The sequence below is a fragment of the Miscanthus floridulus genome, chromosome 7 (genome assembly GCF_019320115.1).
Source record: "Miscanthus floridulus cultivar M001 chromosome 7, ASM1932011v1, whole genome shotgun sequence".
NCBI classification, from domain to species: domain Eukaryota; kingdom Viridiplantae; phylum Streptophyta; class Magnoliopsida; order Poales; family Poaceae; genus Miscanthus; species Miscanthus floridulus.
This window is the reverse complement of record NC_089586.1, coordinates 7,728,494-7,749,089: the sequence shown is the minus strand read 5'-3', so window position 1 is coordinate 7,749,089 and position 20,596 is coordinate 7,728,494. Positions and strand designations below refer to the sequence as shown.

Genomic DNA, 20,596 nt, shown 5'->3' with positions numbered 1-20,596 from the left:
AGTTTATAACAGTGGCACTTGTGTGCGGTTAACTTTTTTAATGGTTTATGTATAATTACAAACTTCTTAAATGGCACACGGCTAAAAGGCTCCAAAAGATTCCTTTCCATCGCCTCCTCCATTCAGAGCAATGCAAATAGTTTACCAGTGGGTCCTAGTTTTTTAGTGCAAGATGCGAATTCGTATGGCGATTAGGTGTCTGTCCACATGCAGCTGCGCCAAGTCAATTTTGCCAACCAGTATAGTTTTGCATAGCTCCTACTAGTTTATAGCTGTCGGCTAATGCTGAGAAATACTAGTGGTTTTGAAATTGATTTTTCTCGTAAGCGAATCGCCGTGTTTGATGCTGAGACAGGCAGAGAAGAAGAAAGAGGGGATTAAGACGCCCCCATTCAGATCACATGGAATTGTCCTCTCTTGTAGGACATGGTTGCGTACTAAAATAGGACAGAGATATCAAGCATGATAGGACCCCCTATATCATTAGCAACCCCTAGTTTCTGTCTTTCCAAGGGGATAACGAATTCTGCTAATATATGTCACTCTCCTGTATATGGGGTAAACTATAGGTAAGCATTAGGTCATGCCTCTTTGTTTTTGGTTCTTGTGCCTCGCGAGCGAGCTCGAGCGCATGTTGTTACCTTCATTTTGTTTTCAATTTTTCAGAGAAGTTGCAATTGTTTGGTAGATAAATACACTTGTTAAGCGCACTGTGTCAGTACTTGCTTACTGGCGCCAGTGATCTGCTTCACTATATTTCTTTTTTTATTGAATGAGCAGTAGCAGTAGGAAAGCTTCCAGTTGGAGTTATCTGTTCTTATTTAACCTTCACAAGATGTTTCACAATTTCTGGCATTCTGCAACAGAACAGCCTATGGGAAACCTTCATTTGCAAATATTGATTCTTGTAAATCCCACAGAGCATATAACTACCACATCAAAATCTAGCTGAACTCTAGACAAATCCATAGCAGAGTAGTAAGGTGAGATTTACTTCTTTCAAAGAAAGTAACAAGGGATCCATCAGACTTCATCATCATGACGCAGATTTGGCTTTGGTTCATCTGTCGTTGTAGAGAAGGTCTTTTCTTTTTCCTAAGTGAGGAACGCAAGAACAAGGGAAGAGAAAAGTAGTACCTGAACTAAGATTCTAAAAACAACTAGTGCCAGGAAAGGACAAAGTTATCAGGAATTCATTATGTCTAATAATGCCTTAGCTGTCAGACTTGAACCATTAGTTATCCTGCAACTGAGCATAGTATTATCAGTAGTAACCGAGTTCTTGATGTCCCGCCAAGAGGATCAAGAGAAGGACAATGGTTTATGCACTATATGACAGGGATACGTGTTGAATTGAAGGACCTGATTAGGAGCTCTAACAAGCCATTCTGCCAACTCAATTGATCTGACATTGGGTGAAAGCAGAAGCACTGTGATTGCATCCATCCAAGCTCCCCATCATTGTTGGGTTTGTGCTATGAGTAATGAGCCTGTCAGCTTCAGAGGTCATTGTTTATGCATATACCAAAGGTGCATTTCATTTCACCGTCTTGATCCTTGCAATAACTAACACAAATCCTTCTGGATCCCAGCTAGGATGTCGTTTCTTGTGCCCATGCATGTCTCTCCGATTCATCCTTGGCCTTTCTCTAGCTCAGATGCCTCCTCCCAATGATTGCCGTCAGAAGAGGGATGGATTAGTCAGTCAGGCCCTGTCATTGCCAATCCAAGTGTCCGTCAGTTCATTGCAGGAACAGCTCATGTCAATGCCCCTCGCCATCATTGGCCAAGACGGTCTGACCTTCATAGCCCTGATTATTGGATAACAATGTTCTTTAGTAAAAAAAAAAAAAAAACTGGAGTGAGCATTATGCTATTACCTGATCAATCACTCATCTGAAACAACAGTGTTAAATCTTGTAGTTACATTCTTTAGAACTTGTGTACAATACTTGAGTTCAGATTACTTCAATAGGAGTAACCATTATATATATCACCACCAATTACAGCGGCATTGTGGCTGCTTAAATGAAATTAAAACAGTATATGATCCTAGGGCCAGCAAGCATTCATATCATCATTAGAAGGAAACCGAAGTTTACTCAGAAACTCTCTGAGAATCTTCCTTGTGTAAGTAATGGCGAGATAGAGGTGACATCCTCTGACCAAGCTCCCCCCTCATAATCTCAAGCATGTGCACGCAGCCACCTACTCAATTCCTCTCAATTAAACTAAACCAAGAAGCAAAATGTGCCAGCCCTTTAAATCAGAAGGGGCACATGGTGCCGAGGGACTGCTACTACTGCAACAACTCATCTTCAGAGGAAGAGGAGGCACAGGCCTGAAGAAGAAGAAGAAGAAGAAACACAAGACGGCGGCGACAATGGGGTGCCGGTCCTGCGAGAAGCCCAAGATGAACTACCGGAAGGGGCTGTGGTCTCCTGAGGAGGACCAGAGGCTCAGGGACTACATCCTCAAGCATGGCCTCGGCTGCTGGAGTGCTGTCCCTGCAAAGGCTGGTGAGCTGCTGCTATTCTTTGTTTTCTCCTCTCCTCTCCTTCCATGACAATTGCACATTGCTGCATGAGCATGACAAGCTCATGCATGCAGAAAAAGCCTGTTGCTGATGCTCAATGCTAGCCTCATCTGCAATCAGCACAGCTTAGCTTTCCATTTGCCTCTGACCCTCAAATTAGATGGTCCGAATTTGGCTTCACACCATGTTTTCAACTCCAAATTCTACCATTGTTGTGTCTGACTAATTTTTCTTCTTCTTTTGAATGGACTTGCTTTCACAAAGGTCTCCAGAGAAATGGCAAGAGCTGCCGCCTGCGTTGGATCAACTACTTGCGGCCCGGGTTGAAGCGTGGAATGTTCTCTCAGGAGGAGGAAGACGTTGTCATCAACCTCCAAGCCAAGCTGGGCAACAAGTAAAATTCTCTCACAACCCAATGATTTTGTAATGCAAATTTATGCTGTTAATTTCTAAGAAGGGCATGGCCTTTGAAAAACTCAGAGAAAAATGCGTTTTAGTTAACGGACTTGCTAGAAGAAAAAAGAATCTTGAACTGTTAGAAGAGCAAGTATAACATCTCGCACCATATTCATGACTTCATGTTGCTGATGAATTGGTGCATACATCAGGTGGTCTCAGATTGCGATGCATCTGCCAGGGAGGACCGACAACGAGGTGAAGAACTACTGGAACTCGTACCTGAAGAAGAGGGTGATGCAGGCCCAGGGCGTGTCGTCCAACTCCAGCCCCAAGAGCCCACCCGAGCTCACCTCCATGAGCACCACCGAGCTGTCGTCCATGTCCATGTCCATGCACCAGCACCCGCACCACCACGTCAAGAACAGCGGCGGCAGCAGCACCACGACGTCGCACGACCACGACGTCAACATCAGCAGCAGCCACGCGCTGTTGGCCCCGGCGGCAGCGCCTCTCGCCCAGCAGCCGTTCGATCACCAGGCCCGGAGCTTCGTGTTCTCGGACTGGGCGCCGGCGGCGCCGGAGAGCTACTCGGTGTCCACGCACTGGCCCGCCTCCACGGCGAGCTCCGGCAACGTGACGCCGTCGCACGGCGGCGGGGGCGCCTTCGGGGACCAGATGAGCGGCACCTACGGCGCCGGCGCGCTGCCAACGCACCAGGATCACCACCAGAGCGCCGCCGCCGCCGCTGGCATTGCAGGGAGTGGCTACTTTGACCTGCTCAATATGGGAGACATCTATGGTGGGTTCAGCTCCACGAACGATGATCTGCTCTTCTGAAAGAGCTCTGAACTGATGATGATGATGACGATGTCGGAGGTGTAATGAATGTGATCAGTGTTGTGTTGTGCATGAGTGTAAGCATGAAGTGCAGCGGTATACTTGTTGGATTTGTTGCTCTTCTTCTTCTTTTGTATTTTGTAAGAAAATTATTAATTGTGATGTAGAGAACACACCCTAGGCTGGACATAATTCTTTGGTTTGTTTCTACAATATTTAATAATAAAAATACGTAACAAACCGTTTGTGAAGGTGTAAATGTGGATTAATCTGTAAATGTGGATTAATCTGTGAATGCTTTTAACTGACAGAACTTCCCTGTGTAAGCACCTCATGCTCTCGGCGTTACACAGATGTACACGCTCAATTGAAATCACTACAGTTCATTGTTGCTGGATTACACCCCAAACTCATGTGAATGTGAATATATTCAAACTCAAAACTCAAAATCAATTGGAGAAACAGTAGCACAGAAACCATACATAGATGTTCAAAAACTGCATAGCTTACATGCTTATATCTCTGTATATGAATATGATGACTCTCTGCCGCTAACAAGAAATAAGTTACTCTGCTTCAACCATTACATGGTGGGATTACAGGCTTTGGTACCATAGGCGTGCATAAGAAGAGATGACAGATGAGAGCTTAGTGCTTCTTGCGAGAAAAGTGGTTGTCGTTTGGATTTCTTTTCCCACTGAACATTGCGAGTGCCTTCCTCACTGGAGGTTTCAGTGGTGCCTTCTTATCACCACTGTGCGAAAATATGTCATCGACGCCCAAGAAATCGTCCTCCTATAGTGAAACTTATAATCAGATTTGTTCCTAAACAAACATCATCACAAGTAGTAAAAGGTACCGAATAACTTGTAACAATGTCAAATGAGGGAATGCATACTTGACAACTGACCACATATAATATTGAAGTAATATACCACATAATAACATAAAATTCCTTATTGCGAATACACTTTTAAGTTATGCAAAAATATGCTACAGCACTAACCTTGCTTGACTTCTTCACTTTAGGATGAAGAACCTTCTGAGGAAGTTGGTCCTCACGAAGAATGGGGTTCTTAGTTATGGCAGCTCTTCCACCTTGGGGCATTGGGAGGGAAAACTGCAAGCAAACAGGCAAACAGTTACAAACAACATCTTCGGCATTCTATGGAATCGACTCTGTCAAAAAGTTCAGGTGGACCGATGGAAAGATAATTGCAATCATGGAACTAGAACTATCTCAAAACGAACATGAATGTCCTTTCTGAAGACACCAGAATACAAGAAATGTGTAGTCTCGGAAGAGACCATATTGTCAGGTATTTGACTGCCACTATCAAACCAAATATCCAAATATTATTCACCACTTATATCATGGAAACTGTTCCTCACTACTGCACTCCTGAACGCCATTGACAGTACAAGCATGAAAATAGACCACAAGGTCTAGGCAAACGTATGTTTCTAAAATGGTGTGAGCAATACAGACAAGAATCAATCAATCAATTAATTAACCACCCTCCACTGCAAGCAGTTCAAGATCACAGAAGTTGCAGAACACGTGCCTAGGCAATTAGAAAGACAAGCAGCATAAATACACTCACTTTTGTGCCTCGAAGTGTAACACGTGGGCGCCGTGAAGCCATAGTGATCTCATTTTCACCAACTGTTACTGAAACCTTCCGTAAGGTCCCACCATTGCCACACTTCGGACAAAACATTTTTCCAACCTCTTGGGTCACCTTATAGCAAGCATGGCACCTCAAAACCCACCTGTCACAGAAGCATAAAAAGACATGTGTTAGTGGCCATTAAAAATACAACGTTGCCTTGGATAGCACTATTGTACCGAAACAGGTCTGAAGATGTTAATTCGCATACCTATGCATCTGGCGTATCTGCATGCCACCTGGTGCTACGAGACGGAGGCCAATCTGCAGGATGACATTTTGCATGGCGTAATCACTAGTAACACATGCTACAGTTGATTCGGATAAAGACCTCAGGGTCCAACTCTGCTCACTGCTCTCATCTATGGAATGTGCATCATCACCTCCCTCATCCTCACCTTTTATATCTAGGTTATCCAATTCTTTGGTGCATGCATCAGTATCATCACTGTAAGCTAGCTGGTCAGAATGCAAATGTTCTCCAGCAATTTCAGTGTGATTCTCTGCTTGATGTTCAAAACCATCAGAACTTGCACTGATTTTCTCAGGGACAGAATTAAGGCCATCTGTTGAAGTCAGACCATGCTTCAATCCACCATTTCCAGAGGGAACTTTATCATCATCAATTGATGGAGCAACAGAACTTGTCTCAAAACTTTGTCGAGATTCCTTGAGGGCATCACGCCTTGCCTTCCTCCGCAAATATCTTCTGTGGGTGTTGCGGCTAACAGCAGGCATCCAACCTACATTGTTCTCATCCTCCTCCCATGCAACAGGTGCATCCTTCTCCGAAGGCTGGTGCTCTGTATCCTCTTGTGCCTCACAGACACTGTTGGTCTCGCTCATCGGGATATCGTGATTCTCAATATCCTTCAGAGGAAGTATTCGAGAATTGATATCTCCACCAGCTTCAGACATCTGATCCAACTCTTCCCACTCTTTCAGGTTAGGCACATTAGAGCCCCAACCAGGCAGTGGAGCTTCAGATAGCTTTCTGACATTCACCTCACGCAGAGGAGGAGGGTGCTCCCGCAAATGGCTAGTCCCATGGATCTCAGCATCTAACATGTAAGCCAAAGCAATAATCTTGATATCAACATCTGAAAGCGTTTGGATGTCTCCTGTCTCCCTGGCAAACTTGGTAACTGCAAGCAATAATAAGGATACAAAAATAAGTCTCACATATATACACAGTGCTCAGACCAAGAATGGCAGCGGCTGCAGCTGAACACCCCCAATATTTGTCATAAAAAGACTAATGCTTAAATGTGATCTCTTGTTTACCAATGCTAAATGAAGACATCATGCTTTCTTACTATGATCACCATAGTAGTAAGTAAGAAAGCAAACAACGGTAGCAACATCAGCCATTAATGTAGGATGATAAATTACTAATACAATCAAGAAGTCTTAGCAATAATTCACTAAACTTGACAGTTTTTTTCTCCTAATAAAAAATAAAAGACAACCCATAAAACGGAACATCAAAATGCATAAAACTTCCTCAAACAAAAAGCTACAAATTAACAACCACGAGCACTAGTGCGAGAGAGATTTAACTCAGATTAATGATGCATTCGAGAGACTAGAGCAGCGACCTTTCTTAACGAACTCCGGCGCAGGCTCAACGGTCTCGACGGGGACGGGGAGGAGCCCGAGCCGCCGCCGCGCGGCCGCGTCCCGGACCTCCTCGAGCACCTCCGGCACGGTGACAAGGCGTCCCGCGGAGGTGGAGAGAGCGGAGCCGCCGGAGATGACGGCGTTGGCGTCCACCACGGCGACCGCCACGCCGCTGGAGTTGGCGCAGCTCGCCACGATGCGGCTCACCGCCTGCGCCGTCGACTCCTTCTCCACGGCCTTCCGCTGCGCCGTCGCCGCTGCTCCCCACGCCCCGGCGCCGGCCGGAGGGGCCGCCGCATCGTCGGAGGCAGCCGCGGTCGGGGTGGCGGCGGCGGCCGCCGCGGGGGCGAGAGGCGGCCACGCTTCCATTGGGGTCTAGGGTTTGGGGCTCACTTTTCTGTTTGCCCCCCTTGGATTTTTTGCAGTTCAGTATTCCCGCGGGATGAGCGCGATAAATATGTTGACGACTTTGCGTTTCGGTACCCCTAATTACCGACTAATTCGATAACCTTTGCACTGCAAGTCTGCAAGGCAGGGGAAGAGCAATAATCGGACCGGATTAGAATAATATAACTATTGAAAGGCGATTAGTGAATAATCACCATCCTCCTCAGCAAGCATAAAGAAGAGCGGCCCTCGCAGCGCACTCCGGCTCCGCATCTAGTCCGGCTCTCTGTTGCGCCAGCGGCCAGAACCCTAATCCCCTCCCCGGCGCCGGCGCCGCCGTGCCCCACCCGCGGCCACCAGAATCCAGATCGAGGTTTTGCTCTTGCCGCGGCCCCGCCTAAACCTGTCTCATCCACCGCGCGCCCCTGCTTCTCTGCTTCGCTTCAGATTGGGCGCAGCGGGTGATTCCTCATTCATGTTTTATGGTACTGTGTCGTATCCTTGTCGGTGGATGGTGTATTCTCTTTGGTTCATTGCCGCGATTGTCTGGTCACGGTAGGCGTATTCGTTTATGAACTGATTTTGCGTATGGAATAGTGGCCGTACTGCACTGAAACCCTTGATTTTAGGAGGTAGTTAAGTGCAGATTTACTGTGCGTTTTGTTTTTGCGCTGGAAATCGCTGTGATGACTTACAAAGGACGGTATCTGAGCGAGGCAACTATTATCCTCGCATGATTATACCTGATCTGAGACAAATTGTCTGAGCAAGTATCTTTAATCAATCCTAGTAGTTTATCCTGTTCCCCTGATGTTTGGTCAAAAATGCTGTCGTGGAGTTTCATGCTTTCCCGTTCACTTGTTTGCCGTGATGACATCTACAAGGACAGTATCTGAGTACGGTGGCTCTTAAAATGGTGCCCCTTCTTCGATTACAACCAATCTGAATGAGATTCTGAGCAAACAGGTGCTGTCCTCTATTCATCAGCAAGCATTGTCTGATGGTCCTAGTTGAGCTCTACATCAAAATGCTATCCTATACTTTCCTTTATGTCAACCATATGTTTCTTTTGGCACCTTCTAGTCCCTACCATACAAGCTTTCAGATTTTATTATTTAGGTGTCAGTTTTATGCAATCCCTAGCTGGTGGTGATGACTTGTACAAGGACGGTATCTGAACAAGGTGGCTCTCGAATGGCTGGTCCTTGCATGATTACATCCAAAATTGAGACTGAACATCTGAGCAAACTTAAATATTCCAGCAATGCAGTGCTGTGAAAGCTTTTCCTTGCCTTTTGTTTTGTGCTCCTTGGGTTAAATGTTTTGCAACTGAGTACATCTTTTTAGTTTTTGTGAATGTGTGAACATGAGCTATTTTTCACAGCAATTGTTTGCCTTGATAACTAGTGCAAGTGCAAGGATTGTCTTACTTTATATCTAATAAAATTGAATGACTTCTTAGCAAAATTATTTTGCCGGTCTGATCACTCCTCTTAAAAGATATTGTAGCTTTTTAGTAATATTTTGATTTATTGTACATGTTTTTCCACACCGGATTTATTGTACATGTAATGCATATCTATGGATGATTGCTATGATGACTCCTATTAGGACGGTATCTGAAAGGGGTGATTTTTCATTGCATCCCATCTGATTATCCCAAAACTGAATATGGTTTCTGAGCAAATCCAACCATACTGTCGAAGGACCCAACCAATGATTTACCCTGTTTTGATCAACCTGATTGATTTAATTACATTCATTGCTTTCCCAGTGACAGCATGGTTTATTGAGTTGGCATTGTCTTATCTATTTCTTATCACAGTTTTGTCTTCTTTTGTGCTCTCTTTCGGGTCATGCCTGTTCTCTTTTTGCCATGATGATTCCTATTAGGACGGTATCTTAAGGGGATGACTTTTAAGTGCACCCCTTCTGATTATACCAAAACTGAATATGGTTTCTGAGCAAATCCAGCCATGCCACTGTAGAACTCAGTTACCCAGCCAATGATTTGCCCTATTTGATCAACCTGATTGATGTAGCTACATTCTTCACTTTCCCAATGCCGACACTATTATGGCATTAGGATTGCCCTATTCAATTTCCTAGGACAGTTTTCTTCTTTGTTCTTTCTTGGATCATGTTTGTTCTGTATATTTGCCATGATGACTACTATTAGGATGGTATCTGAAGGGGGTGGCTTTTAAGTGTACCTCTTCTGATTATTCCAAGACTGAATATGGTTTCTGAGCAAATCAAGACATCACCAAAGAACCCAACTGATGGTTTACCCTTTTTGTTCAACCTGATTCATATAAATGTGTGCCAAATTTTGTTCTTATTTTATGCTCTCTTTTAGGTCATGCTTGTTCTCGTTTTGCCGTGATGTTTCCTATTAGGACGGTATCTTAAGGGGATGGCTTTTAAGTGCACCCCTTCTGATTATACCCAAACTGAATATGGTTTCTGAGCAAATCCAGCCATACCACTTTAGGACTCAGTTACCCAGCCAATGATTTGCCCCCTCTTTGATCAACCTGATTGATGTAGCTGCATTCTTCACTTTCCCAGTGATAACACTATTATGGCATCAGGATTGCCATATTCGATTTCCTAGGACAGTTGTCTTCTTCTGTGTCCTTTCTTGGATCATGCTTATTCTGTATATTTGCCATGATGACTATTATTAGGACGGTATCTGAAGGGGGTAGCTTTTAATTGTACCTCTTCTGATTATACCGAGACTGAATATGGTTTCTGAGCAAATCCAGACGTATCACCAAAGAACCCAACTGATGGTTTACCCTTTTTGTTCAACCTGATTGATGTAAATGCATGCTTAACTTTCCCAATGTTACTACAAGATTTATTGCTGTTTTCTATTTACAATCACAGTTGTCATCTTCTTCTATATATAATTTGCTATGATGATTTCTCGTGGATGGTACCTATGATTACATCCAAGCTGATAGAATTCTTATTGTAAGTAATAAGGAAGGCAGTCACTGTTTGCTTTCTGAAAAAATACTGTGTTGCCACTTTCTTCTATGTTTGTTTCATTTATCCATTTGTAGCATCCTTGTGTTCCTATATGTGCAATCCTTTTATATTTATCTCAAAAAATAATAATTGGCTTCCATGTGAGTTTTGGCTACCATTGCCTGCTTATTTCAGATATTAATCTTTAAGAAGATTCCTTGTTTATTTCATATACCTAGCAGTCTTGATATATAAGTTGAATCTTTATTTGGGTTTGTTTGCTCACTTTTTAACCATGTTTTCTAATCTTGTGACTTTCTAAAATTTTCCATTTTAGTTGGTTATTGCACTTTGTAGTTTTGTACAGTACTTGTCCATGAGCTTTACTGCTTAAACTGAACTTTCTTATTCATGAGAAATTGCTCCCAGCTCTATGTTCTTGTTATTACACATTCTAACTTGTGCTGCCAACTATATTAGGAAGTGGTTTTCTCTCAGCTATGTTTTACTGCAATGATGTGATGGTGGCCTTTCGTGCTGAAGTCATCTTATTGGAATTTCGTTTCAATTTACCTTTTATGCTAGCACTGCATATTTCTTAACACTTAATCCTTTTGTCAGGATGATCAACCGCCACAAAAATAGTGCATTTTGGAAAGCTGTTCGATAGAGGCATGGAATCAGCTCCTGGTCATACCCCTCTTATACATGGACTTCCTGATGAGATCGCTCTCATTTGCTTGGCAAGAGTTCCTAGGCGGTATCATAATGTTCTCAGGCGTGTCTCAAAGAGGTGGAGAGCACTGTTATGCAGTGAAGAATGGCACTTGTGCCGCAAGAGGAATAACTTGGACGAGTCATGGGTCTACGTAATCTGTAGGGAGGCAGGCATCAAATGCTATGTGTTGGCTCCTGACCCTTCAAGTCGGTGCTTTAGAATCATGCATATCATTGAACCCCCATGCTCAGGGAGGAAAGGTGTTACCATTGAGGCCTTAGACAAAAGGTTATTTCTTCTGGGTGGTTGCAGTTGCGTACATGATGCTATGGATGAAGTATATTGTTATGACGCCTCATCAAATCGCTGGAGCGCAGCAGCTCCAATGCCTACAGCAAGGTACTTAATCGATAAAGTCCATTCTCATATTTTATTCACCCTCAAGCCATACCTATATAATTATAAATACCATGCCATGTGTATTCCCTTAATCTGTGCCTATATATAGCATCTCATGTTTTCCCTATAACAGTACCTATATATAGCATGTCATGTTCTTCCTTAAGCAACACCATATATAGCATCTTTTGCAAATTGGGGACCAATTCCTTATGCTTTGTTGCTTCACTTTCAGGTGCTATTTTGTGTCTGCGTCGCTTAATGAGAAACTGTACATAACTGGTGGATATGGTTTGACAGACAAGTCGCCAAATTCATGGGACATCTATGACCCGGCCACAGACTCATGGTGCGCCCACAAGAACCCAATGCTCACCCCTGACATAGTAAAATTCGTGGCATTGGACGAGGAGCTGGTGACCATTCACCGGGCAGCGTGGAACAGATTGTACTTCGCTGGCATATACGACCCGCTGGACCGCACCTGGAGAGGCACGGAAAACGAAATCGCTCTCTGCTGCTCCAGCCCGACAGTTGTGGTGGATGGAATACTGTACACGCTGGAGCAGTCGATGGGCACGAAGCTGATGAGGTGGCAGAAGGACACCAAGGAGTGGGCCACGCTTGGTAGGCTCTCCGACAAAGTCACAAAACCCCCTTGCGCACTTGTGGCCATTGGCAGGAAGATTCATGTGATTGGAAGAGGGCTGAGTATAGTCACAGTTGATGTGGACACAGTGGCGAGAGTAGATGGGTTCCTGGTTACCACTTCTGTAGGCCCATTGGTTGAGGAGGACTTGACGCCGGAGAGGTGCATGGTGATCACCATCTGAAGGTGTGCATCTAAGCTTGATGCCGAGTGTATGTTCTAACTGACTATCCTCGTTGGCCGAACATTTGGCTAGTGGGGATGATTCATGCACATATATACTGTGATGTGAATTCAATAAGGCTGGACTCCATATATACAGCCAACAACTAGTTAGGATTTGTTTTGGTTCTCTTGTTATTTTTGCTCTTTTTGGACTGCTGGCTGTAAGAAAAATATTTGAGCTTGTTTGTTGAGTACTGTACGTACCTGATGGATATCTGAATATAGCCGATGGGATTGCTACCTGCGAATGTGATGCTTGTTCTGGTATATTTCTCTATTTGAGATCGATCTTAGTTCAGTGTTCCAACTTCTGCAGAGATGGGCGGCGACTTGCATTGACAGTCATATGCTCATGCGCTTTATCGTTCTTGGCACATGAGGGTTTCGTTTTGCTATCGGTGTAATGTTAAAATTGTGACTAGGTTTCGATGTCGATCGCAGAGTAGCTTATGATTTGTATACGCAGGTGATATCGTTCGTTCGTTAAGGTTACGATTATGAGGTGTGATGTGACTGCAAGAGCATATCGATTGAGATGTGTGGTGTGTGTAATAAAGCAAAAGAAAAATCAAATCGTACAGGGAAAAACAAAAACCAAATTGAAATCGGAGGGGAGGAAAGCCGAATCGGGAAATCAAATCGTAGAGGAAAAAGCAAAAAAAAAAAAAAAGACGAAAACATATCAGAGCCAGGTTTCGATCCTGGGACCTGTGGGTTATGGGCCCACCACGCTTCCGCTGCGCCACTCTGATCTTTGTGTTAGAGTGGCAGCTACAATTAACATGTATTGTTATTATGAACCTGTTTCAGCTCAATTATCGTATTTTTTTCAAATAATATTATTTTAATAAATAATTACAGATTTGGGTGTTCTTTTTACAAAATTACAAAACTAGCATAGAATTGCCGACAGCCTGCGTGGCAAATGAAAACCACAGGGCAGAGTCCAGTTGGCAACTGGTTAGCCGACTAAAAAACTTATCGGCCCTCCAGTAGCCGATTGGTCATATCGGCCGATTGGTCATATCGGACAGGCCTACGGCCCAGACTCCCCACGACAAGGAGCCAGTCACGTCCCTTTACTATTTTGGTTTTGTGTTAAAAAAACTACTTTGGTTTTTAGAATTTCTTTTTTATATTAAGCGAAGTATTTAATGACCTCAAACAAATTATAAATTTATATGGAGATGCTAAAAAAATCAAACACAACATATTTATTTGGATATAACATCATCCTCTTATCTGTCCTTTTATAACCACTGAGAGTTTTTTTCGGTCCTTTTCTATCTATTTATCCTGAAAGAATAAATCAAACACAGCATGTGTCATGTTTTTTATTTTCCCTAACAAGTTTTTTTTCGAAAATATCAAAGACATATATTGCCCTCACAACTTATCCATAGTTTTTTTTCTAAAAAGTTTTTTCATATGAGTTATACAAGAGGCAATAACAACAATATGTCGTCATATTTTTTTTTTCTGATTATGTTGAACTCTTGAAAATATTCTCTAATAAAATAATATTTCAACTATGCCGACGCCCTGCGGCTGGATCGATCAAGCGACAAGAAGGCGCACTGATCCACTATAGCCTGATCTAGCCTCACTTCCTCTACTTTCATCAACTGTGCATCGGCAAGATCGCGAGGAAGAGGCACCGACCAACCGCGGCCCAATCCAGACTCGATGGCACCTAGCGTCTCTTGCTCATCGGTGAACCGCCCTCGATCTCGCCACGAGGACTCTAACGACTACTCAACATGTAAAGTGTTCTCTCGACGCGCTAGCATATCTAGTTAGTCACTCCAATTTATTTAGTGGTACTGCTACGACATTTGGCGCGACTAAAACGCTAGTTCCAGAAAATTATGTTTGTGATCTTTTAAAATATTTTTTCTCGGTCACGCAAAAGATTTGCGCGTTTTTGTATTAAGATAGAGAAATGTTGAATACAACATGTCTTAGCGGCGCCCTAGGCTACTATAGAATAAAATGTTCCAGAATACTCTTGTAAAATGAAACACTCGATGTCCAGTTCCATCACTACTCAACTACCGTCTCCTTGGTGGATTCCAACAGAGGCATCCAAATGCCAAAAGCACATGCATCAGTCGCACTAGTAAATGCAACGGTAAAGAAATAATACAACGTTGTAAATGTAAATGGGGTTGAAGGAGTGACTGGAGCGCTGAGCACCTACTGTGGCAGACCCTGAGGCTTATCGGCCTTTCGGATGCCGATATGCCTATGGCACAAAAATCTTTTTTTATTTGACAACATCGGCACAAAAATCTTTGACGTGGCCAGACTAATCTGCATACAAGGCACAATATGGGCATATTGGCTAACCAATTGAGGCTTATCGGCCTTTCGGATGCCGATATGCCTATCGGCACAAAAATCTTTTTTTATTTGACAACATCGGCACAAAAACCTTTGACGTGGCCAGACTAATCTGCATACAAGGCGCGATATGGGCATATCGGCTAACCAACAGCCGATAACCGTCCAATCGGCCGATAGGCACTTATTTTTGTAAATTTTCTATAACACCGTCTAGATTTACAATTACTTATTAAAATAATATTGTTTGAAAAAAATTCTCAATTGTCCACGTGTGTACCATAGTTACAGGAACTGGAGTGTGTGCATATGTTTCTCGTGCATCCACACAGGAACCACGTCCTGTTTAGCATGTCATGCCATGGTCGTGACTCGTGATCTCGTCCACACACAACGGGAAGAGAAGGAAACTGGCGGTGGCCTCTTTTGTCGGAATCTCCTATGGATTGGCTGGTAACTGGTTGGTAAGCTACGGTTACACGTACGGTAGGCAGGTTGATTCAGGGGCCCACAGTGATGTGATGCTTCCTTTCATCATTTTTCATCATGGTCGAAAGCTAGCATTAGACTGTCTCCAACCATAGCACTAAAAAATACAAGACTCATTCGTCATTTGGATAACACTACAGACAAATGATTTAATATCTATTTTTTTATCTTCTTCAACAACAAGACCTAAAAGACAACGTTTTTTTATAAATGGGTCTCCAGTGGAGAGGATACTCAGATTTGGATTATGCCTCTCTTGACATCTAAAATGGGTCTTCCATATAAATACTCCGTTGGAGGCTATAGATATTGCGTTGATGATCCATTTTAGATTTGGGTTTTACCATGGGTCCCATGTTAGAGTTGTTCAGCTCTTCGTGTGTTTCGCTAATATAACTCGTATATTTTCTGGTAATAAAGATGATATATGAATAAATAAATAATCCTTTGGAGTCCGTGTACAAGCTTTGTCCCGGGTGCAGGGAAGCACAAATAGCACACCCAACAAGCAACGAGCTGTTAGTTATCATAATCTACACAGCAGGGAACCTTTGGAAGGAAAGATGTAGGCGTGTTTTTGACAACAAAGCCCCCAACAATCAGCAGTTGTTTGTTTACAGCGACACAGGATGACATACATTCACTAGGCTAGCAACAGAGGAAGTCAGTGTAGAAGCAGAATCAGCATATTCGGTCATCCCTCCTCTTTTTTCCTTTATATATTTCGACCACAACAATTCAGCCGGAATAGTATTTTTCAGCCAGTTTCAGCCAAGATTTAGATCAACGAACGGGGCTAATATTCCTCATTCAACTCTGTACATGTAACAGATTGTTCTTTTGCTATCTATCTACTAAATGAAAAGGCAGAGCACTTGCCCAATCTGCTCAAAAAAAAAAAATCCTTCATACGTGGGGCACATGAGATGAGATGATTTCCACTGTATCGACTATATATTACCGTATTACGGTGGAAAGGAGGGAAAGGCCGAAAGCTGAAAGCCTGAAAGCAGGCAGGAGTTACTCCTAGAGGATTGTTGGTCAACGGCCGACTGCTGCTCTTGCCAAACACTCTGACGTCTAGAGATGATCCATCGCCATCGATCCAAGTGAAGGTCACCCACCGTATCCATCCAAGTCGGCAGGCAGTTTACCTGTGCACATCACCCACTTCCATGGAGCAGCACATTCCACGGAGGGTACTGCACTGTAATCTACAGTAATCCCCATGAAAGAAATCCACGTCGCCTCGGTCAACGGCAAAAGTAGAAGCAAGCGCTAACCAACCCCGATTGGCCTGCAGATTGGCAAGTCTGACCACAGATACGACGCCTAATTTGTAGTAATTTGTTCGTCTGTCTGTCACCGTCTCTTCTTCACGTTCCCCTTTGAGGCCACACCAATCCGGGCACAAACGCCTGCTTCATGTGCGCGAGGTCGACTCGGAATCCGATCCCCCACCCAACTCCACGCCTGCTCGGATTCCTCCTCCCTTCTCTGCTCCGATTCCGATCACCACCTCTGCTGCCGTCCCCGTCAACCGCAGCGTTGGGCCGCTCAACAAACGCAGCCGCCGCCGCGACACCAAGTCCAACCATATAGTCGCCTTCCAAGAACCAACCTTTTCCGACCCAGACAGACACCAACACCATCGTCTTTCTCGCCATGGCCGTGGCCCCCGCGCCCCCCGCCGCGAGCGCGAGCGCGAGGTTCCCACCGGTGTCGTCCTACGACGCGTCGGCGCGGGTCCGCCGAACCGCCGCCGCGGACCTGGACGGCACGCTGCTAGCCTCCTCCTCCGCGTTCCCCTACTACTTCCTCGTAGCACTCGAGGCCGGCTCCTGCGTCCGCGCGCTGGCGCTCCTCCTCGTCGCGCCGCTCCTCCTGGCGCTCTACACGATGGTCTCCGAGGCGGCGGCCATCGCGGTGCTGGCGTTCGTCACGTTCGCGGGGCTCCGCGTGCGCGACGTCGAGGCCGTCGCCCGGGGCGTCCTGCCGCGGCACTACGCCGCCGGCGTGCGCGCCGACACCTGGGCCGTGTTCCGCGGCTGCGGCGAGGGGCGGAGGGTCGTCGTCACCGCGTCCCCCGCCGTCATGGTGGGGGACTTCGTCCGCGGGTTCCTCGGCGCCGAGGTCGCCGGGACCGAGCTCGAGACCTTCTGCGCGTTCGGGGACGCCAGGTTCACGGGTAGGATCAAGGCCGTGCTCGTCGGGGAGAGGAAGGCCGAGGTCGTGCGGAGGCTCTTCGCCAGTGGGGATTTGCCCGACGTCGGGCTCGGGGACCGCGAGAGCGACCACGACTTCATGGCCATCTGCAAGGTACGAGAGTAATGAATCGCCTTCGACTATCCGTACTTTTTTGGTTGCTTATTACAAAAATTTAAGCTTTTCGATACGATGCATTCAGGTGGATTAAAATTAAATTTTGTTGCTGGATTAAATTATGACTCTGAGTTTAGTAAGCAATCAAGCACTAGGATTTGTTCTTCTTTGCCTCATCAAGTCAAACAAATGCCATACCTGTTCTTGTAGCACCAGCTGTCACATCTTTGGCACCCTGTTTGTGTGTGTGGCTGCAAACCTTTCTACTAAAGCTCCCACAGTAGTCTAGGGGGAAAAAAGGAATTTTTCTTATTGTGAAGATGATGACTTTGAGAAATAGTACACCTACGGTCAAAAAATTATCAGCCACTTCACTCAGCATCTACTGAATCTGAATGTATGTAATTGTCTGCTTCGCAAAAACACACACACACAAAAGATATTAAGGGCTCGTTTAGATCCGAAAATTTTGGCAAAATAGCACTGTAGTAGTTTTCGTTGTTATTTAACAATTAATGTCCAATCATAGTCTAATTAGGCTTAAAAGATTCGTCTCGTGGATTTCGTTTAAACTGTGTAATTAATTTTATTTTTTATTTATATTTAATGCTTCATGCATGCGTCTAAAGATTCGATGTGACGAGAAATCTTAAAAAATTTTGTAAAATTTTTTACAACTAAACTGGACCTAATTGACTGATTGCGGTACCCTGTGCTGTGTCTGTGTGGTGTGGCAGGAAGCTTACATGGTGCCTCCGGACAAGCGCGCGCCGCTTGCGGCCGCCGACACGCTGCTGTCCCGCGCCGTCTTCCACGACGGCCGCCTCGTCCAGCGCCCGGACCCGGCGCAGGCGCTGTTCGCGCTGGCCTACCTCCCGGTGGGCTTCCTGCTGGCGCTGTTCCGCGTCTTCTTCAACCTCATGATCCCCGTACGCCTGGTCCGCCACACGTACCGACTGACGGGGATCCGCCTCCGCGTCCGGGGGACGCCGCCGCCGCCCCCGGCGCCGGGTGCGCCGGGTTCCCTCCTGGTGTGCAACCACCGCACGGCGCTGGACCCGATCATCCTGTCCGTGGCGCTGGGTCGGCCCGTGTCGTGCGTGACGTACAGCGCGAGCCGCCTCTCGACGGCGATCTCGCCGATCCGGGCCGTGGCACTGTCGCGGGACCGGGCCACCGACGCGGCGCGCATGGCGGCGCTGCTGGCGGAGGGCGACGTGGTGGTGTGCCCCGAGGGGACCACGTGCCGGGAGCCCTGCCTGCTGCGGTTCTCGGCGCTGTTCGCGGAGCTCACGGACCGGATCGTGCCCGTGGCGATGGAGGCGCGGCAGGGGACCTACTACGGGTCGACGGCGAGGGGGTGGAAGTGGCTGGACCCTTACTTCTTCTACATGAACCCGCGGCCCGGGTACGACGTCACGTTCCTGCCGCCGCTGCGGCCGGAGGAGACGTGCGGCGCCGGCGGGAGGAGCGCCGTCGACGTGGCCAACCACGTGCAGAGGGTCATCGCCAAGGAGCTCGGGTTTCAGTGCACCACGCTCACCAGGAAGGACAAGTACATGAAGCTCGCCGGCAACGATGGCTCGGTCGCCGTCAGGGCTAAAAAAAACGCCGGCGATGATAATGCTGCCACGGCCACCACCAAGAAGTTTGTATGAAGAGATTGTATATTTATATTGGCACAAGCTAGCTGGACTGAATCGGAACAGCATTATATAGTACGTATACTACTGACGTAAAAGGAAAAAGAAAAAACATTCACGCACAAAAGGTATAGTTAGGCTCATACATGTATATTGGAGTATTCCGTATTTGTGTTGTTTTAATGTTTTATAGAAAGAATGGATGAGTGAATGGAGTCCAATTTTAAAGGCATAATTTACGGTAATGCTACGCGTTTTACGTTCGACACGAGCACAAATCGTCGGACGCTCCGGTAGGCCCACTGCCTCGTTGTTTGAGCTTTTACACCGCCTCTTTACCCACAAGTTTATTAAAAATAAATCACCCATCCTTATTCCTTCTGCTTCATCCTCCCTTGTCGCAGCGCCTTGCCGCTGCCCCGTCCTGGACGCGGATGCGCACTCCCCCCTCGCTGCTGCCGCGCGCCCCATCTATCACCGCTCGCTCACGCCCTCCTGTCACACGCGCCGCCCGGCCGGCCGACCCAAGCTGGTGGCATTGGTGCTCACGTGCGCCGCTGGTGCTGGATGCTAGCGGTGCTCGTATGCCGCCACTTGCCACGGGCTCCCACCCCGACGGCCGGAATTGATCGGCACAGGCTCTCCCCTCCCCTATGTTGCAAATATATGTTTCAAGTGTTTCAGACGTTTATGAGGTATGTTGCACTTGTTTAATATGGATGTTGCAAAAGTAGATCATGGATGTTGCACGTGCTGCATATATTGCAAATATTTCAGAGACATGTTGCAAGAGTTTGTTCAAAATATTTTATCTGTTCCAGACGTATGTTGCAAGCGTTTTGATCTGGATGTTGCATATGTTTCACACATATATTGCAACAGTATGTTTCAAAGGTTTTATCTGTTCTAGTCTTCCGTTGCAGCAAGTGTTTTCATGTTGCAAGTTGCAAGTGTTCTATCTAGATGTTGCATATGTTTTCACACATATGTTGCAAGTGTATGTTCCCGATGTTTCATCTGTTTCAGATGTATGTTGCAATCAAGTGTTTCATGTTGCACGTGTTTTATGTAGTTCGAAGAGTCAGGGGGCGTGGGAGAGTGATGGTGGCATGGCACGAGCACTGGGGAATGGGGCGCGGCGAAATTTCCGAAATATCGCTTTTTTGCTGAGGTCCGAAATTTTTTTTGTATCGGTCAAAATTTTTCGGTTAAATTCATCTTTCACTCTAAAATTACACCAAACCACACTAAAATGACCCTCCATATCATCTAGTCTTATCAAAGCCCTAAATTTCTTCAAATTTATTTAATTTTCTCACTCACACATTGGAGGACACTAGTATATGCAGCTCGCCCACCGTCAGCGCACTGTATTACTGC

The 20,596-nt window shown here is 45.7% G+C and overlaps 4 protein-coding genes, 3 non-coding genes and 6 pseudogenes across 11 annotated transcripts; 11 read left to right on the top strand and 2 right to left on the bottom strand.

The window, feature by feature from the left end:
- Window positions 1-2,383: 2,383 nt before the first annotated feature.
- LOC136462458 (transcription factor MYB8-like) lies at window positions 2,384-3,772 on the top strand. Its single transcript, XM_066461552.1, has 3 exons — window positions 2,384-2,519; window positions 2,801-2,930; window positions 3,145-3,772. Exons 1-3 carry the CDS (start codon window positions 2,384-2,386, stop codon window positions 3,770-3,772), a joined length of 894 nt encoding a protein of 297 aa, XP_066317649.1.
- A 410-nt stretch (window positions 3,773-4,182) lies between these two features.
- Window positions 4,183-7,466, bottom strand: LOC136462457 (RNA-binding NOB1-like protein). The gene is made up of 5 exons (XM_066461551.1): window positions 7,041-7,466; window positions 5,654-6,587; window positions 5,377-5,545; window positions 4,779-4,892; window positions 4,183-4,567 (listed from the first exon to the last, which is right to left on the bottom strand). Exons 1-5 carry the CDS (start codon window positions 7,429-7,431, stop codon window positions 4,421-4,423), a joined length of 1,755 nt encoding a protein of 584 aa, XP_066317648.1. The 5' UTR covers window positions 7,432-7,466; the 3' UTR covers window positions 4,183-4,420.
- Window positions 7,467-7,717: 251 nt separating this feature from the next.
- LOC136466489 (F-box/kelch-repeat protein SKIP4-like) lies at window positions 7,718-12,672 on the top strand. Of its 5 annotated transcripts, none has more exons than XM_066464919.1 (3): window positions 7,718-7,910; window positions 11,050-11,545; window positions 11,781-12,672. In XM_066464919.1, exons 2-3 carry the CDS (start codon window positions 11,103-11,105, stop codon window positions 12,376-12,378), a joined length of 1,041 nt encoding a protein of 346 aa, XP_066321016.1. In that variant the 5' UTR covers window positions 7,718-7,910; window positions 11,050-11,102; the 3' UTR covers window positions 12,379-12,672. The 5 variants fall into 5 exon arrangements, with proteins under 5 accessions (XP_066321016.1, XP_066321015.1, XP_066321018.1 ...); XM_066464918.1 differs by having other exon boundaries at window positions 7,718-7,934; XM_066464921.1 differs by having other exon boundaries at window positions 7,728-7,822.
- LOC136468243 (small nucleolar RNA Z118/Z121/Z120) lies at window positions 8,125-8,222 on the top strand (annotated as a pseudogene).
- Window positions 8,309-8,414, top strand: LOC136468228 (small nucleolar RNA Z118/Z121/Z120). The gene has a single exon (XR_010761760.1). It is a non-coding gene; the product is annotated as a small nucleolar RNA Z118/Z121/Z120 (small nucleolar RNA).
- Window positions 8,591-8,699, top strand: LOC136468229 (small nucleolar RNA Z118/Z121/Z120). The gene has a single exon (XR_010761761.1). It is a non-coding gene; the product is annotated as a small nucleolar RNA Z118/Z121/Z120 (small nucleolar RNA).
- LOC136468240 (small nucleolar RNA Z118/Z121/Z120) lies at window positions 9,036-9,138 on the top strand (annotated as a pseudogene).
- On the top strand, window positions 9,318-9,420 carry LOC136468232 (small nucleolar RNA Z118/Z121/Z120; annotated as a pseudogene).
- Window positions 9,604-9,706, top strand: LOC136468234 (small nucleolar RNA Z118/Z121/Z120; annotated as a pseudogene).
- On the top strand, window positions 9,824-9,926 carry LOC136468236 (small nucleolar RNA Z118/Z121/Z120; annotated as a pseudogene).
- LOC136468233 (small nucleolar RNA Z118/Z121/Z120) lies at window positions 10,115-10,217 on the top strand (annotated as a pseudogene).
- A 427-nt stretch (window positions 12,673-13,099) lies between the features above and the next one.
- TRNAM-CAU (transfer RNA methionine (anticodon CAU)) lies at window positions 13,100-13,171 on the bottom strand. The gene has a single exon. It is a non-coding gene; the product is annotated as a tRNA-Met (tRNA).
- Window positions 13,172-16,516: 3,345 nt separating this feature from the next.
- LOC136462455 (glycerol-3-phosphate 2-O-acyltransferase 6-like) lies at window positions 16,517-19,444 on the top strand. Its single transcript, XM_066461550.1, has 2 exons — window positions 16,517-17,570; window positions 18,311-19,444. Exons 1-2 carry the CDS (start codon window positions 16,917-16,919, stop codon window positions 19,229-19,231), a joined length of 1,575 nt encoding a protein of 524 aa, XP_066317647.1. The 5' UTR covers window positions 16,517-16,916; the 3' UTR covers window positions 19,232-19,444.
- Window positions 19,445-20,596: the final 1,152 nt, after the last annotated feature.